Here is an 18,624-nt window from a genome sequence, read left to right as displayed (position 1 = left end):
TTTGAAGACAGATGGAGTGTAGCGACTAGCACTGCGACGTGGTGGATCAATCCTCAGATTGTAACATTTGGAGGTTTCATCCGGAGTGCGTGCATGACCTGTATAGAAATTATAAAAAACAATTAAATTATGCGCAGCAGGTAATCACAGCAAGACATAAACCACATAAGATTTAGTAAAGGTAAAAAATAGATGCCAGTTATGAACAAAAAAATAACAAAGTAATGCAACATGTAAAGTAGAATACAAAACATAATACCATCATTACGAGATTCTTCATCTTCGTCAAACTCCTCTATTTCATCGTCATCTTGATCCTCCTCGTCATCCGGGTCATCTACTAGATACGCATCTGTCTCCCTCTCGAGTGCATTAGCATCTTCTTCAATGAGTCCCATGGATACACGGTTAGGATTCTGACTAAAAAAAGCTCCGCGTCCGTCATCATTCCTACTAGAGTCAACGGACACAAACCCCCCAGAAGCAACCGATGATGTATGGCCCGGATACCTCGCATCCAATGAATACCTACCAGCCATGAGGTCAGGCTGTTGGCCATATTGTGGTAGTCCAGGATCTGCAGACATCAACCCAAGCAACTGGCTAAAGGAACCTCCTTCTCCTGTTTCAAATTGTGAGGTACCCCAATATTGTTGACTGATTGGAACTGATGGGGGGAACTGTGTCTGAGGTACGTAATGGCTTGAGGACTGAGGTTGTTCTTGTGGAATCGGTGTTGGAGGTAATATATGCGGCGAAGGTGGCTCTTCTACTTGATTGTCAGCATCCATATCCTGACTACCCTCATCGGTATCCTGATTATCCTCATCCAAATCCTGATCACCTTCCTCCATATCCTGATCACCTTCTTCATTATCTTGACCCACAAGATTTGACAAGTTCAAGTGGTCCCCATATTTTGATCGGTACCAATGCATGTAAGTATCTAGTAGATCATGTGAAGGCATCGGAAGCTCAGATAGAATGTAGTTATACCTGTTTGACCAATGCATCACCCATTTTGAATGACTCTCTTCCGTGGCCCAATTAAGATTCTTGGGACCCTTCAGGGTTTCTCCATGCGCCTTCTCTAGATTCCGCTCCTGACTTGGTGGTCCCTGAACCAAACCAAACTGTCGCCTAAATCTATCGGTAGCATGCCACTCGACACATTCAAATGATACCAACGGAACTGTAGCACTCCAAACCACCGACTGCATGTAGATTTCAGGAGGAATGATGTTCGGATCCACCCGATCCACAGCATAAGCAACCCAAACAAACTGGAAAAATAAAGGAACCTCAACATAACAGTCCACAAAGCCAATTACAAAGACAATGCTGTATAATTATGTCTCAGACCCTAAACATAAAACTAATACTACTTTCATTGAAACATACCTGCCCTTCCTGAAGTTCATCAAATGACTTCCTAAAGTGAGCTAACTTCAAGTATCTAAATCGTCGGTCACCACGCTCCCAGTTCCGCCACCTATGATGATATATTCAATTACCTCAGCTACCATTAAATGAATCATAGATATCAACATACGGGTACATAACTAACAAATTATTACCTGTTTGCTAGTGGAAAACTTCGAGGTTCCCTAGGTAGCGGCGATAGGTACGGCATCCTGATCCAAGCCCAACAGAGTAGAAGTGTTAGTGGACCATCTATTTCCTTGCAGTTAAAACGGGATGCCCGGCATAATGCCCTGTAGAGATGTGCCAGGCATGCCGCTCCCCAACTATACTGACCAATACTACCAAAATCACGTAGCAAGGGTAGAAATTTCCAATGCACTCCTGCCCCAGACTTATCCCCAAACAAGATCGTCCCGATCAACAACATAATATGGCACCTCACATACCTCTGTATACTGATATCATCAATCAACTGTAAATTTTCTTTTAAATCACGCAGCCAGGTAAGTTTTATGCAACTAGATCTACAGTCGGACATACGCGGTGCAACTCCAAATTGAAGCAAACACTCCGCCTCCAACGCTTCATAACTGCTCATTGTCATCCCTGTGACCGGAAGACCATCTGTGGGAAGACCAAGAATCATAGCTACATCTTCAAGTGTCACAGCACATTCACCAATGGGAAGGTGGAACGTATGTGTCTCCGGGTGCCAACGTTCAATTAGAGCATTTACCAATGCTTTCTGACACTGCACTATCCCAATCTGAGATGCATGATAGAACCCGGTAATTCGCAGATGATCCTCCACCCTTTCGTTGTACCGATCCGGAGGAAGTGGATGGTTACATGTCAACATTCTTGATTTCTACAAAAAAACATAACAAATTACTAATCAAATTATTAAGAATTGCTAACTTACCATCATAAAGTTATTCACCGAATCCTTATACAACTAATTCTCGTAACTTCTAAATTTAACTAGTTAATCCTCAAAAGTATTCATAACTGCTAATGAAACTCATTACAAATACATATATTCCTAATCATAAATCTCAACAATATTTACAACATCCACAATAATTAAGAACATTAATTAATTACTCTTTTCTTAAAAATTTTTCCCCTGCAATACAAAATATTAATAAATCTGTATATGCCATCATTCATATTCTAACAACGCTAATAATTAACTTGCTAATAATAATTACTACATTTAAATTATTAAAATTTTTCCATAAAGAAATATCTAACATGCCTTAATTAAAAAAACCTTTCTGATCAACTCAGCATTAACACTTTACCACAATAATAATAATAACATCTAACCAAGATCGATAACAGTTACACTTAATTTCTTAAAAACACATTCAAATACCATTGGCTTACAAATAATAATTATACTACAATTAAATAAATTTATTAAAAATTTACATTATGTTCTACTTACTGCTACAGCCAAAAACACAAAACTAAAGAACAACAACAACATAACATAACCATAACAAATTATCTTATCATGATATATATAATTTATAATCTGTAAAAAAATATTTAAATAGAACCTAACAAATATTCAAAAATTAGTCATAATCATTCTATTTATATTCTTCAACTACATATCCCTAACAACTACTTAATCATAACAAATTTTCTAATGATGATTTATATAATTATTAATCTGTAAAATAATTTTAAAGAAATCTAACAAACAATGAAAACTAAGTCATACTCATTCCATTTACGTTCTTCAAATACATGTCTAAGAACAATATAACCATATAAAAAATTTTATTCATCATAAATACAATTATTAATCTGTTCAAAATATTTTAAACTAATCTAACTAATACTAATAAATAAATCATCCATAATCATTCTATTCTTCAACTGTGTATCTAACAACAACCATAATATTGAAATTTTATATTTTAATAATTATAACTATAAAAAAATAAAAAAACTAAAAAAAATTCAAAAAATACTTACATAGTCAGGATCACTGAGATAGTGAATAATATGAAGCTCAGCTCGATCAACATCTTTAATTTTTGATTTTTTCCCCATTAATGTTGCTCCTCCACCACCATGCAAAGTTCAGAGACAGAGAAATGAAGAAGAAGGGTTTGAGGGAGAAAGGTTGTTGGGAGTGAAGTGGGGATTCGGACTATGGGAGAGCAGGTTTTCTTCTTTCAAACGTTGCCCACCGAGGGACTCAACGGGGAAGCGCCGCGTGTCCATAGCAGCATTGGACTCGGACGGTTCGAAAACTCACACCAAACTCGGACGGTCCGTGAAGCAGCGGTATCGGAGGGTCCGTGTCCCTCACCTTCTTCTTCCCAACGCACTGGACTCGGACCGTGCGTTTTGTCGCCTGAACTCGGAGAGTCCGAGTCCCATCCCCCTGACACCACACGCAGGTTTAACACCCCCCACCCCCATATCCGTTGAAAACACCTGCAACGGTACAATATTAAAATTAAAAAGCGACATATTCACACTCTTCCAAAATTACTATGTAACTCAAACTTTCTTAATTTATATAAATTTGATCGCTTTTCGTCTAAATTAGTTTTGACTTTCTTTACAAATATAATATTTTAAATAATTAAAAAACATTTAATCTTTTGAAAAAAATAAAAAAATCGTGAAGAGATCGAAATACACATTTACTGTTGTATTTTCTTTGCAACTATATGATTTTTTCCTCTTTCTCTCGTTTTAGTTATCCATAACCTCTCTTCTTCTTTTTTTTTTTTTTAATTTCTTCTGCAAACCATTTGTTTAATTTAAAAAACAAAAAAATAAAAAAGAAACTAAGTTGGTTGGAAATGAAATTCCGAAACTAAACAGAGAAACCATATGAGAGGAAATGATTATCCTATTCTCTAGTATCTTGTACTCGCCGATTCTTGATAAGACAATTCTCTGATCCTCTCTCAAATCAATACAATAAAGAAAAGTATAAAGAACTAAAAGTTTATCAACCAAAAATTAAATAAAATTACATTAATTTATATTAATAATTAATTAATTTTAATTTTTTTAAATTCAAAATTTAAAAAATTTTAAATTGATTAAGTAAATCTAATTAAAATCTATAAAAAATTTTCTTTTTTTTTTTTCTTACATTAATCTATCTACTTCCAACAATCACAAATTCGAAAAATATATAAAAGAACATCCATTTAATATGAAAAAGAAACATTCTGATACTTAGTAGAAGAAACATCCATATATATTAACTCATAAAGATTTTAAATTTATCCAAAAATATTTGGCTGAATTTTGGCTGATATACTTTTGGTTCCCTAGCTTTACTCATACAATAATCTTTGGATAATTGCAAGCCTCCTCTTCTATTCAACATCACTTATAAATGAATGCATACCCCAATAAAATTTAATTTATAATTTTAATTTGTATTTTTAAGACACAAATTAATTAAAATTTTTAATAATTTTTTAATTATATTGTCTATTTATCTTATAGTATGAAGTGATGCATATCTTGAAACATTAAACCATGATTAATATATAGCTAATTAATAAAAATAAATTCGCAAAATTATCTATCAGCATATATACATGTAAATACACAAAATATTAATTACTTGCAGTACGCATGTAAATAATGCAACTTGCATTCATAATTTTTCTCTAATTTAAGAGCATGTTTGGGCGCCATTATTTTGTTAAAAAAAGATCTTTTTTCAATGAAAAAAGATCTTTTTTTATTTTTTAACGTGTTTGACAAATTTCTAATAGTAAAAGTAAAAGCACTAGTAAAATCAAAAAAAGATCTTTTTTGAGAAGCTGTAATTTACATCTTTTTTTAAAAGATCTTTTTTCCTTAAAAAAAAGATGTTTTTCATTTAATAAATAAATAAAAAAGTACTTTTATATTGTTATACCCAAACATAATTGATAGATAAAAAGACATTTTTACATGAGATATCCAAACATAAAATTACTTTTACTTCTCTATAAGATCTTTTAAAAAAAGATAACTCGAAAAAAGATCTTCTCTTAAAAGCTCACCCAAACAAGCCCTAAAAATGCAATCAAATCACTAATCAATTTTATGAAATACAGATATTTTACTGAGTTGTTGTGTTCACATGTCAAACACGACATTCATTCGACATATGTATCTTCTGTACACAACAATGTATTAATAAAAATAAATAATTATACTCTGAATATATTTAGACACATCTAAATACTATTACATATGAGTGTGTTTAGTTTTATTCTTAACATATATTTTTAAAATAAATTTAAAAATAATATATATTATTATTTATTAAAAAAATATTTTAAATATTTTATATAATTAAAATAAGATATTAAAATAATTAAATATCATTATAATTTATTTTATATATATATATATATATATATATATATATATATGTGTGTCCCCGTATCCTATCAAATTTTAAAATTTGTGTATTAATGTATCTTATATCCTGTGATATCTCGTATCTACTTTAGTGTCCGTATATTATAGCTAATCATATATGTATATGCATTCAAATAAAAATTAATTTCAATTTTTTTTACTTGGTCATATATATTCACACTCTTCCAAAATTACTATATAACTCAATCTTTCTTAATTTATTTAATCAAAACTTTAAACATCTTTGATAAACATTCTTTTTCAAATCTTCTGACATTTATATATAGTTATAATTTGATCACTTTCCGTCTAAATTAGTTTTGATTTTCTTTACAAATATAATATTTTAAATAATTAAAAACATTTAATCATTTGAAAAAATAGTTAAGAGATCGAAATACACATTTAATGTTGTATTTTCTTTGCAACTATATGATTTTTTCCTCTTTCTCTCGTTTAGTTATCCATAATCTCTCTTTTTTATTTCTTTCTGCAAACCCTTTGTTTAATTTAAAAAACAAAAAATAAAAAAGAAACTAAGTTGGTTGGAAATGAAATTCCGAAACTAAAGCAGAGAAACCATATGACAGGAAATGATTATCCTATGCTCTAGTATCTTGTACTCCGATTCTTGATAAGACAATTCTCTCATCAATACAATAACCTTTGGATAACTGCAAGCCTCCTCTTCTATTCAACATCACTTATAAATGAATGCATACCTCGAATCTCAAAGTAAAACAGAGCAAGCTGTTGTGGGATCATGGCATCATCCGCATCCACAAAAGTGAGCATGAAGCTTCTGATCGACACAAAGTGCAAGAGAGTTCTGTTCGCCGAAGCCTCCAAGGAAGTGGTGGACTTCCTTTTTAACCTGCTTCAGTTGCCACTCGGTGCAGTGGTGAAGCTTCTAACAGAAAAATCCATGGTGGGTGGCATAGGTAATCTCTATAAGAGCGTGGAGGGTCTTGGTGACACTTTCTTGCAACCAAACCTATCCAGAGATGTTCTGCTGAATCCAGCTTTCCCTTCATCGTCAACCGCCATCTCTGGTCTTCTTCTTCCATCATCAGCTTCTGCCACGGGAAGGGTACATGGGAGTAGTGGCTTTGTGAAAGAGGTTGTGACGTACATGGTGATGGACGATTTGGTCATTCAACCCATGTCAACCATTTCAAGCATCACTCTGCTGAACAAGTTCAATGTGAAGGAGGTTGGTGCCTTGCAAGAGAAGGTGGTCGAGCTTGGAATGAACGAGGTATCTTATCTCCTTATTATTTCTTTTCGTTCATAATAAATATTTATTTGTTGGTCCCTTATTTCCTTATTATTTCTTTTCATTCATAATAAGTATTTATTATTGTTTCTTGAACAGGGCTTAAGGCTACTGAAGGCCTCATTGCAGTCGAAGATGGTGTTGACAAGCGTCTTCCTCAAGAGTATGGACACATAAAGATATTCAACTAGTATACAGTAGTTTCATCTAGCTATGAGCCTCGCGGTTTCAATTCAAATGTTAAGAATGGCTCTATTTTGTGCAGTTAATATAATGTTTCATGTTCAACGATATGGATATATGTAGGTGTCTGTGTTTTGTTAAAGGGAAAGTATGTATGTATTTTGAACGATGCATCCTATCCTTATGATGAGATGCAATGCTCTCTAGTTAGTTATTTGACTCGTTATTATTAATATGTGCCATTTAACATTTCCTTGTTTGAATTTACAATCCTAAAAGGTTATTATTATTATTGTTGTGGTTGGGTCGATATATAATATTATAAGTGCTAGGCAGACCAAAAAAAATTAAACTAATGTTCTGAAATCGGTTCGAATTGGCTGGTTGAACTGGTCGAATTATAAACCGTTGATAAATACGGTTCGAACAAACTTTATAACCGAAAAGATTGGAAAATCGGAATTGGACCGTGAATCGGTCAAAAACCGGTTGGTCGAATCGAATCGTGATCTGACCGGTTTTTGAATCTTTTCAAGAACCGGCAGCATTTCCTTCGTGCAACCCTAACACCCTAAGTTTCCTAACCATTACCCCTCCAGAGTCTTCCCTATACTCTCATGCGCGAAGCAGAACTCCCTCGAGCTTTTCCTGTCCTCCGTCGTCTCACCATCATCGAAGCCACTGGCGCAACTTCCGTCCAACCACCGTCACCGCCGTGCCTCTATCGCTGCCAATCCATCACCGCTGCTGCTAAGGTTTGTTGGAGCTGCACAAAGCCGTCGTCGTTGTCACATGAGGAAGGAAGCGAGAGAGACCGAAGCTGTGAGAGAGGAGAAGTCACCCCGCCGAAAGCCGCTGCTGAAGACCCATGATAAAAGCGGTTCTACTTGAATCTTTGAAAGTTGTTCTGATTTTCCCACTATTGTTGTGATCTGCTACTTTCTTTGCAATTGTCTCTAAGCGTACCTGATTTTCTGGATTTAAAGTTATTTTATATTGAATTTTTGGATTTGAATTTTGAATTCCTGTTTGATCCGCAATTTTTATTGATTCTTCTGATTGTTGTTGTGGTTGAAATTCAAAATTGAAATATGATTCTTCTTCTTCATCAATTTCATATTATAGACTTGTTGATTTGTGAACTGATCTTGTGAAATTGAATTTGTGATCTGTTGTTGGATTTGTTGCTAAATTGCTTGTTGAATCTGAATTTGCATTGATTTTGGCTTCTCTTTTTTTCTTGAATTTCAGTTGATGCTGCTGCAATTTCTTGTTCTGTTGATAGCTGAGATTTGGTTGCTTCTTGATCAATTTGTGGTGGTTGCTGTTGTTGCCTTAGTCTAGCTTTAATCTCTTCTCACTCAATATTCCATTTTGCAACTTTATTCCAGCAAATTTTTGGCAAGATTGGACGCATATCCGGTTGGTAGCAATGATAGAACACAATTTCGAATGTTTTCAAATTCGCAAATGGATTGGGCGCCTTCCATAACTGAAACTATCTCTTGAATGTATCTTATTTATACTCTTAAGAGACTAAATAATTCTGCTGGGCATAACTAGTTCCATTCCTAATATTAAATTGTAACATGTAGTGGTCACTGTTTATGAATATTAGAAGTAGGTAAAATTAGCAGATGATGCTGTTGCTGATGTTCTCAGAGCAGGTGTTTTATTTGCCATTTTCATTTTAAGTGGATGAATGATTTTACTTAATTTAATACACAATTTTTGTTATTGGTTTATTTTTAGGTGTGGACATTAATTGTGGAACATACATGCTTAATAAGGGAAGGGATTGTGAATATGAATGAATGTGATAAAATTGTGAATATGAACAAATATAATTGATGATAAACTTGGATGTTGACATTTTATGTTTGGTTTATGTAGCACTTTTAATTTGGATAATATTTTAAAGTTTATATTAAATTATAATTATATTTTAATGTGTTTGTTTATATTTTATTTATTATTTTATTATAAAACGGTTTTTTTGATTCAATCCTAATTAAACCGATTGAATTTATAAACCAGTAAACCAATAACTAGAACGGTTCGATAATCAGTTCGGTTTTTAGAACTTAAAAAAAAACCGTCAGAACTTACCTTATTTAGTATTAATTAATTGTCGCAACAATTAATAAATGCTAAATAAGGCAAGTTATGGTTGTTTTTGGCTGATTTTCTTTGTTACCAAACATTTCCGATATCATAACGTAAGAGGTTTAATTATTAGAAGGAGGTGAATAAGATGACAAGCAGAGTAGTGATGAATAAAACATAGAATCCTGCTACAATGTATACAATGGTTATTTAATGGGCTATTTATTTGGCAACAATGAAGCAATTGTTGAAGATATTTTGAAGAGTAGAGATAACTATTAGTGGTATTGGAAAGGGAAGTGGTGTGGACTCTCGAGGCGTATGCATGCATGAATTGATGAATGGTGTGGACTTTCCAACTTCCCTCCATCTCTCTATATATAGCCTTTCAAAAATTGTGAATTATTACTCCAATCAGATTCAGATTTACTCTATCTTTGAGGCATGACGAGCAAGACACCCCCTACAAATAGTTTGAGTGTGAAGCTTCTGATACACACAAAGCGTAAGAAAGTGCTGTTTGCAGAAGCCTCTAAGGATGTAGTGGATTTCCTCTTTACCTTGCTTCAGTTGCCACTTGCTACAGTCGTCAACATTTTAACCAAGGAAGCTGCCTCTGGTTGCTTAGGAAATCTCTATTCCAGCGTTGAAAATCTCAACCGTGTTTACATGCAACCAAACCTATCTAAGGATCTTCTTCTTCATCCAACCATTCTTCCCTCCTCACCTTCCATCACCGTAATCCTCCCTTCAGCTGCTAGAAATCATTCCGACGAGACAACTCCAAAAATGTACAAATGCTCGCGCAATTATGGTGCTTGTAGCACCACTGTAACAGATGTGTATAACTCTCTTTGTCGTGTGTGTTACTCTGGTCGTACGACGACGAAGCTGAACTATATGAAGGGTGAAGCCACCGCCACGGCAACGGCGGGAACAGCACCAGCTACTTCTGGTCATAGTAATAACGGGTTTGTGAAAGAAGTAGTAACTTACATGATCATGGATAATCTTCTCATTCAACCCATGTCAATCCTCTCCGGCCTCACCATGCTTAACCACTTCAACGTCTATGATGTTGGTGCCTTGAAAGAAGCTGTTGTTCAACTCGGCATGAATGAGGTATGAGGGAGTGATGAGTAGTATTTTTTATTTTTCTGTCTTTTATCCTGTAAATTATACTCCTAAGTCCTAATTAAATGATGGGAGCTACTCAAATGAAGATACAAAAAATATTTTTTTATGAAGATAATTTGTATAAAAGTGTAATTTATTGATTTGGCCACATTTCACATAAAAATAACAGTTTTATAACATATCAAAATTTAACCCTACAATCTATAGTCTAAGAGTCAAAAAAAAAAAATTATCACATGAAGACAATTATAATATCTTCATCGGAATACCCACCTTAAATTATTTGTATTTGCGTTTGTGTGTAACAGGGCTTAAAGCTACTCAAGACATGTATGGAAAAGTCCGACAAGGTTCTCACCAGCGTTTTCTTAGCTTAGATTATTCACGAGTTTCCGTTATTAAGCATTTATATTAGTGGTTTAACATTTTCAATTTCTACCGGTGCTTCGATTGTTAAGAATTATGTTTGTCAAATTTGGATTTGTTATGTTTCTTGTTGGCTTTGCTTAAAATGTTAAGACTAGCTTGATGCATTTGGGATCTTTTAGCATTTAAAGAGACACAAAATTATTGTTTTGGTGTGGGCTGTGATAAACATGGATCAAACAAGCTAAGATCCAAAGGTAAATTGGGCTGATAAATTTTATTGCGAAAAAAAAAGGGAAAATTTTGTCCTTTTTTTAGCATGATCGATCCCAATGGTAATGTATATATGTTGGGTTGGGTAGTTTGGACAACAGGAGAGAATAAATGAATAATAAGCAATGCTATTCCCAATTTACTATTTTTAGCATGGTTCTGAAAATCGAATCGGACCGACCAGTTCAACCGAATTAATCGAAAACTAATTATTTGTCCGATTCGATTGCTGTGAAGAACCGTCCTATAAAAAATCAACTTAAAAATTAGTCAAACCGACGATTAATCAATAAACCGTTCGAATTGCTCGATTTTTTTCCGGTTCAATATATATATATGTTAAAGAAAAAGAAAAATTCAAACGTTCAGAACTCTCATACCCTCACCCACCCCTCCCCCCCTCTCTCTCCAACCCCATCCCATTGCCGAATTCTTCTCTTCCGATAGACGGTATTGTCGTCGCCGGCAGAGACAGACTTGGGTACCGTCTTCGCTCGTGGAAGGTCTGCTCGCTTCTCGATCCTCTTCTCCTCGACGTCGAGTGCTTGTTCGGAACTGTTGGCGACGCCGCTGCGAAGGGCTTCTCTATCGTCGTCTGTGCTCGATTTGTTGGTGTCCATCTCTCTCTTCGAGTTCTCTCTCTATTCGAGGCTCCGAGCTCTCTCTGTCTCTCTCTTTCTCACTGCGACGTGTCTCTCTGCTTGGTTGTGGAGTATTCACCGCGTCGTCACCTTCTTTTCTCCCTCGCCGCCAGTAAGCACTACTGCCTCAATTTATTTTTGGTTATTTTGTTAATTTTATTTATTCTGATTTGAGTTGTTGGCCGTTGATATTTCTGATTCTGCGTTGTTAATGAACATTGTTAATGCTAGATTTTTCTGATTCTTAGTTGTTTATGTTAATTCTGAGTTGTTTATGTTGGTTTTTATGATTCTTAGTTGTTAATTTTGATTGCTGATTTTCGTTGAATCTGAATTGTTGATGGTGGTATGGTAAAATTGTTTTTCATCATTTCACATCTTTCAGGAGCACAAATTACATTTATTTCTTGTACATTTTTTGTTCAAATTTATACACTTCATTGAACTTTTGAAGTATGCTGAAAAGAGTGTTTCAAATTATTTTGCATTGAAAATTTCAAGCAAGTTCCTCTGTCCTGGGTTCGTCAAAATTTCTAGTTTCAATGTTGGTGAAATTCTCAATGCAAGTGGATAATAATAATAATAATAGCTCTTGCTTTATATCATTTATAATTATGAATATTTAGTTTATTTGTTGTTATTCTTTGTTTTTGTATTGATTTTCTCAATTGATGTGATTTGAAATTTTGTAGGAGAATGAGAAGGAGAACATCACAAACAATTGTATTCAACAAATTTGATATTGTTATTGTAGAACATTATAATTTTTATTGTTAATTTTTTTATTCTATTGATATTTTTTATTTTTATAATTTTTATGAAATTGGAATAATTGTTTGTGGTTGAACATTATTTCTTTGTGGTTTAAGTGCATTTTGATTTTTATTAGTTATAAAGATTGATGTTTGAAGTTATTTATGAACTTTTAATTATAAATTATGGATAATTTATTATGTAATATTATAAAATTTTAAATTTTATTAGTTTAAAAATTATTGAATTTAAATCTTTAAAATTATATATTAAGAATTTTTAATAATTTTATTTTATATTTATTATACCGGTTGAACTTTTGAATTATTGAACCAATCACTTGACCGGTTTAATAATCGGTTTAGTTCTCGCAACCTTGATTTTAGTAGGTTTTTTACGAAAAAATTAAAATAAATATAATTTCACCAAAAATAGTCTCAAATTGGATTATAGATAAAAACAACAAATGGTGACTAATGTTTACTATAATAATTCTATGTAAATAATGAAGTCTAAATTATAAATGTATGACATAAATTAAAATAGGTAAATTAATTATGCCAACCTTAATATTTAATGTATCACATATATTATACGAGAAATAAAATACTTTTTGTTTTATAGAGTATTTTATATCATAAAATTAAAAACAAAGAGTGATGGATTCAAAAATTTTTATAATAGAGACAGAAATTTTTTATAATAGAGACAAAGTATATATAATATAATAATAATTTTTATAAAAAATATTGTGTATATAAAATATTAGTTACAAATTATTTATTATATATTTATATATAAATACATGTGTTATTTAACTTATTTTTAATATATATTTTATATTTAAATATATATTCTTACTAATGGTGTTGACAAGCGTCTATATTCACATAAAGATATTCAAGTAGTTTACAGTAGTTTCATGTATGAACCTCGCAGTTTCAAATCAAATGTTAAGAATGACTCTATTTTGTGCAGTTAATGTTTTATGTCCAACGATATGGATATATCTAGGAAGGTTTTTGTGCTTTTTGTTAATATATGTATGTATTTTGAACGATGCATCCTACCCTTATGAAGAGATGCTCTGCTCTCTAGTGAGTTATTTGACTCAATATGTGTAGTCATAACTCAAAAGTAGTATTTCCTATTATTATTATTATTATTATTATTATTATTATTATTATTATTATTATTATTATTATGTGGCATTTAACGTTTTCTCGTTTGAATTTACAATCCTGAAAGGTTTTTATTATAGGAGTCACTCAAATAAAAACATTGAAAACGTCTTTTTATAAAGATATTTTTTAATAATTAAAATTTAACATATATAATCGATTAAATCGTGTTATTTTTATCAAAATTAAGTTAGATAAATTGATTTGACCGAAAAATTATGAATCAAATCTTGAACTGGTCTAAATTAATATTATTTTTTATAAAAAATGACTACAATACCCTATTATAAAAAATGACTAAAATATTTTAATTATATATATTAATTTTAAGAATCTTAAATTTTAGTCTTTTATTTTTCTATCGTAGGATTAGGATTTAGAATTATATATATATATATATATATATATATATATATATAATAAGAGTATTTTAATCATTTTCTGTAATAAGGGTATTGTAGTCATTTTTTATAAAAAAATAATATTAATTTAAACCAGCTCAAGATTTGATTCACAATTTTTCTAGTTAAATTAATTTGTCTAGTTTAATTTTGATAAAAATAACATGATTTAATTGATTATATATGTTAAATTTTAATTACTGAAAAATATCTTTAAAAAAAATATTTTAGACGTCTTTATTTAAGTGGTTCTCTCTTATTATTATTATTATTATTGTGGTTGGGTCCATATACAATAAAATATATAAGGTGAGTTTTCTGGCGTATAGATATTGATAGTTAAGTATGGTTAAGATTTGACTTACCAATAGCATCTTTACATGTAGTGTATGCGATAATTATTATTGGGTATGTTAATCATTTGGTTGAGTGAGTGTGTGAATATTATTGTGATGTCAATAAAATAAAATTGCCTACCAAAAAAAAAAAAAATTTGTGATGTAGGTCATTGGGTTTACTTACCAAAAGAGAACTTTATATTATTATTATTATTATTATTGTTATTATTATTATTTAGTAATCAAAGTAAATAATTATTATGTTAAAAAATAATCCAACTATTCATACTCAATTCACTTATTTATATTATTCTTTGTTTAGTTAAATATGTTTTTAGAATTATTTATTTGATTTTAAACTTTATAAATTTTAATATTTTATTAATTAAACTATCACTAATTCCTTCATATGCTAAAATTATGAGATTAAAGTGGATGTATTTTATCGTATATATACGGAACAAAATGAGTTCTTAACTGTATATTATTATATATTTTTTTTTTGTGAAGTATTCTTAATTGCTTAATTCTTGCTATAATATGTCATATCATCATATAAGAATGTGATATACATCATAGTACTTTAATTAATAATAATTCATTTAAATTATAAAATCTAAAAAGCATATATATGATATAAAATAGGTGAATTTATTTATTTAACTTTAATATAAAAATAAACTTGTCTAATATATAAAATAAAGCATTAAAATTTAATTTAATAATTAAATTAATTTAAAAATAAAACTGTTCTAAGAAATAAAGACGAAAAGCATAATATAAATAGAAAAATAAAAAATAGACAAAAGAAGTATAGGTTGTGCATATTTTACACTAGAATGAATGAAAGCTAAAATATATGAAAATTTAGAATAACAATTAACATTAGTTTTGAAAATCAAACTAATAAAGTTAGAAGTTTAATGATTCAAAAATTCAATTAAGATTTAACTGGATTTGAACCAGGTATAATAAAATAGTATATTAATATAAAATATATAATAAAAATTATATTCAACAAATTTACTGTTTAAAATTTAAAAGAGAAGAATTATCAATTCAATTGTAAATTTAATTATTTATTACTAAGAAAAAAATTTAAAATAAAATAGAAATTATTTGAGAAATATAAAAATATTTTTAATTAAAAATAAAAATTATATTAGAAATATATTTTATGTATTTTATTGGTGATTATTAATTATTTTGGGAATGAAATTTATAAAATTAAATAAAAATATTTGAAAGAAGAAAAGACATACAAGAAAGATAATTTAATATAAATTGATGTATTATCACAACAAGAGGCGCGGAACTTAGCAGCCCCAAATTACAGGCCGTTCTCCCCAACCGCTCTAAATTGCCTGATTTGTTGCGATTCCTGCTGCGTAAATACTCCCCCGCTCCAAATAAACTGAACCGAGGCGGTATTGGGCCCTCACCGCAGCAGATAACTTTGAGGGGAAGGAGGTTTTGCCTCACTAAAATACCCGTCCAAGTTACAGCACAAGGTTCTTTCCTCTCCAGCTTCCTTCACCGCCTTTGCTCCTTTCCCAAGTTCTCTCATTGTCGCTCAAACGCTAGCCCCTCTGTTTCTTCTAGTTTGTCAAATCTGCTCACCATCTCATCCGCGAAGTGCTGTGCGTGATTCGAATCTACTGCAGCTGCACGAACGTCCTGCCACCGTCGCCTCCAACCTCCGTCGCCTCCACCGCTGGCCATCGCAAATTTTTCTCCTTCACCCCATATCATCATTTAGTGTATTAATATACATTAGAAAAATAATTTTATGTACATGTATTATATTGTACATCGTACGTGTGATGTTAAAACAAAACAAAAAAAAAGATAAAAAACAAACTCAAAAAATATCACCTCACTTGAATCAAAATTCACAAATTATATATGAATAGATAGATATATAAATATAAAAATTATAACATTTTTTTAAATAGTGAAAAAGTACGTAACAAATTTTTATATTTTATATTTTATAAATAATAAAAGAGCATTTAAAAAATATAAAAATACAATTACACCTAACTCTTTTTGGTGGTTTGTGATTGTTCATTTTCTTTTATTTTAATGGGTTTAATTATTAAAAGGAGCGTTTAATTTTTTTTCCCCCATAATTTTGCCCACAATTAAATGATAAAATGATTTCATAAGATCAATTTTTTCTTGATCAAGTGATCAAGTTCAATGGGTCACATCACAAATACTACTTTTTGATTAGCAATCTTTTTTATTGTTATTGAGTTACTTTAAACACACACTACTCATTCCAGTGATAATTTTATGTACCATATGTAATAATATTATTAGTCAGTCAAACCATAGCTAGCCATATTTAACCATAAGAATATTCATGTATTAGATCGTATTTATAAATTTACGGTAAATGTTCGCATCTAATTCGTATATTGATTGGATTAAATAGGATTCGATCTATATTTTAATGGATTAAATTGTGGACTACTCTATATCTGTAGATGCACACAATACTTATTTATATATTTTAGTTAATAATTATTATTTATACATTATATTATTTTATTTTTGTTATTTAAAAAAATTTAATTAAAAATATTTTAAGAATAAATAAATTTAAAAGTGAGAAAGAAATATTTTTATTAAATTTTTTTACATAAAAATATGATTAAAAAGAAAAGGTTTAATTATGTGGATATATTCAATATTCGATCTGAATATTTGCAGATCAGATTCGATACTAAAAAATTGCGTATATCATATCCGATTCGAACCAATAAAAAATTATGCAAATCAAATTAAATTTTTGACTATATCTAATCCTAATATGTGTACATTCATATATATTTAGCCATCAATACTTGTGATATTATAAAATAAAGTCACCACTATATAATATTATAATGTAAGAAGTTTAATTATTAGAAGGACGTGAATAAGATGAAAACAGATGGTAGTGAATAAAAGTATAAAACAAAGGAATTTCTATTTTTACTTTGTTGGTGAATATACAATGAACGAAGAAATATGTAGAATTAAAATATAGAAAAGTATAGATAGATAATAAAAATATTAAATAATTGTTGAAAATATTTTTAGAGTTGTTAAATAGGCTAGTTTGGTCTATTTAGATCAGGCCTGTTAAATTTATGGATTAAATGGGATAAACTGTTTAAGTCCGTTTTATTCGCGGTCCATAATTTTTTTAATTCGGACCGTTTATGGTCAGTCTGATGGGTTAAACGGGCCAGTCTATTTATTGTTTTATTTTATTTTGTAAAAAATATTTTAATAAAAAATATTATTTTTAGGTTAAAAATTTTTAAAAAAATAATATTTTTTTAGTTGATGGGTCGAATTTTCAGGTCAAATCAAAAGAAATGTTAGGTTAAAATATTTTTTTTGAAAAAATACAAAAAAAAAACAAAAACACCTGTTTAGTCCGTATACTAATTCGTTTAATCCGCTATTTTTTGGATTAATTGGACTCAGTCTATTTAGCCCGAATTTTAAACGGGATTAACTTTAGATATTTAAATGGGTAATCGAACTGCCTAATGGATTGGGCTCGTTTTGACAGCCGTAGATATTTTGAAGAGTAGAGATAACTATTAGTGGTATTGGAAAGGGAAGTGGTGTGGACTCTCGAGGTGCATGCATGCAGCAATTGAATGGGATTACCATCCACTAGTAACTCTTTCCAGCTTCCTCCGTCTCTTTACGAGATTTTTATTTTTAATATTGGAGTGGTAGCAGTGTTTTTCGTAAATGTGGATTGTTGGGATGTTTTATTCAAATGTAGGATCGTTTAACTAGAACCGATTTCTGAGAGGTACACAAATCGGTGCCACCGATTTCTGGGAAACACAAATCAGTACCAGGGATTTTTGGGAGGTATACAAATCGGTGCCACCGATTTCTGGGAGGTACACAAATCGGTGCCAGGGATTTGTGTTAAAAAAAAATTAAAAAATTTTAAGTACAGAAATCAGACCCAGCGATTTGTGTACTCCCACAATTTTAAAAAACACCAAAAATTACCATGTTAAAGTATATCACCACTTTTTTTTCCATAACAAAAAAAATTAGCCTCTCTTTACATATCTCTTCAAAAATCACCAATTTTTACTCCATCTCTGTCTTTGAGGC

At 30.8% G+C, this 18,624-nt stretch overlaps 2 protein-coding genes across 2 annotated transcripts; both read left to right on the top strand.

Annotated features, from left to right (window-relative positions):
- Nucleotides 1-6,592: 6,592 nt before the first annotated feature.
- On the top strand, nucleotides 6,593-7,282 carry LOC130950318 (uncharacterized). Its single transcript, XM_057878828.1, has 2 exons — nucleotides 6,593-7,087; nucleotides 7,205-7,282. The coding sequence occupies exons 1-2, from the start codon at nucleotides 6,593-6,595 to the stop codon at nucleotides 7,280-7,282; spliced, it is 573 nt and encodes a 190-aa protein (XP_057734811.1).
- A 2,556-nt stretch (nucleotides 7,283-9,838) lies between these two features.
- Nucleotides 9,839-10,908, top strand: LOC130950317 (uncharacterized). The gene is made up of 2 exons (XM_057878827.1): nucleotides 9,839-10,516; nucleotides 10,840-10,908. Exons 1-2 carry the CDS (start codon nucleotides 9,839-9,841, stop codon nucleotides 10,906-10,908), a joined length of 747 nt encoding a protein of 248 aa, XP_057734810.1.
- Nucleotides 10,909-18,624: the final 7,716 nt, after the last annotated feature.

This window comes from Arachis stenosperma, chromosome 9, assembly GCF_014773155.1.
Source record: "Arachis stenosperma cultivar V10309 chromosome 9, arast.V10309.gnm1.PFL2, whole genome shotgun sequence".
Classification (NCBI taxonomy): Eukaryota; Viridiplantae; Streptophyta; class Magnoliopsida; order Fabales; family Fabaceae; genus Arachis; species Arachis stenosperma.
The sequence above is the reverse complement of the archived record's forward strand: the minus strand, read 5'-3'. Positions and strand labels throughout refer to the sequence as shown.

Excerpts from the sequence above, each read along its gene's own strand:
- LOC130950317 (XM_057878827.1), top strand. The coding sequence starts at position 9,839 with ATGACGAGCAAGACACCCCCTACAAATAGTTTGAGTGTGAAGCTTCTG. Across the intron at positions 10,517-10,839 it reads TTCAACTCGGCATGAATGAG|GGCTTAAAGCTACTCAAGAC; the intron begins GTATGAGGGAGT and ends TGTGTGTAACAG.
- LOC130950318 (XM_057878828.1), top strand. The coding sequence starts at position 6,593 with ATGGCATCATCCGCATCCACAAAAGTGAGCATGAAGCTTCTGATCGAC. Across the intron at positions 7,088-7,204 it reads TCGAGCTTGGAATGAACGAG|GGCTTAAGGCTACTGAAGGC; the intron begins GTATCTTATCTC and ends TTTCTTGAACAG.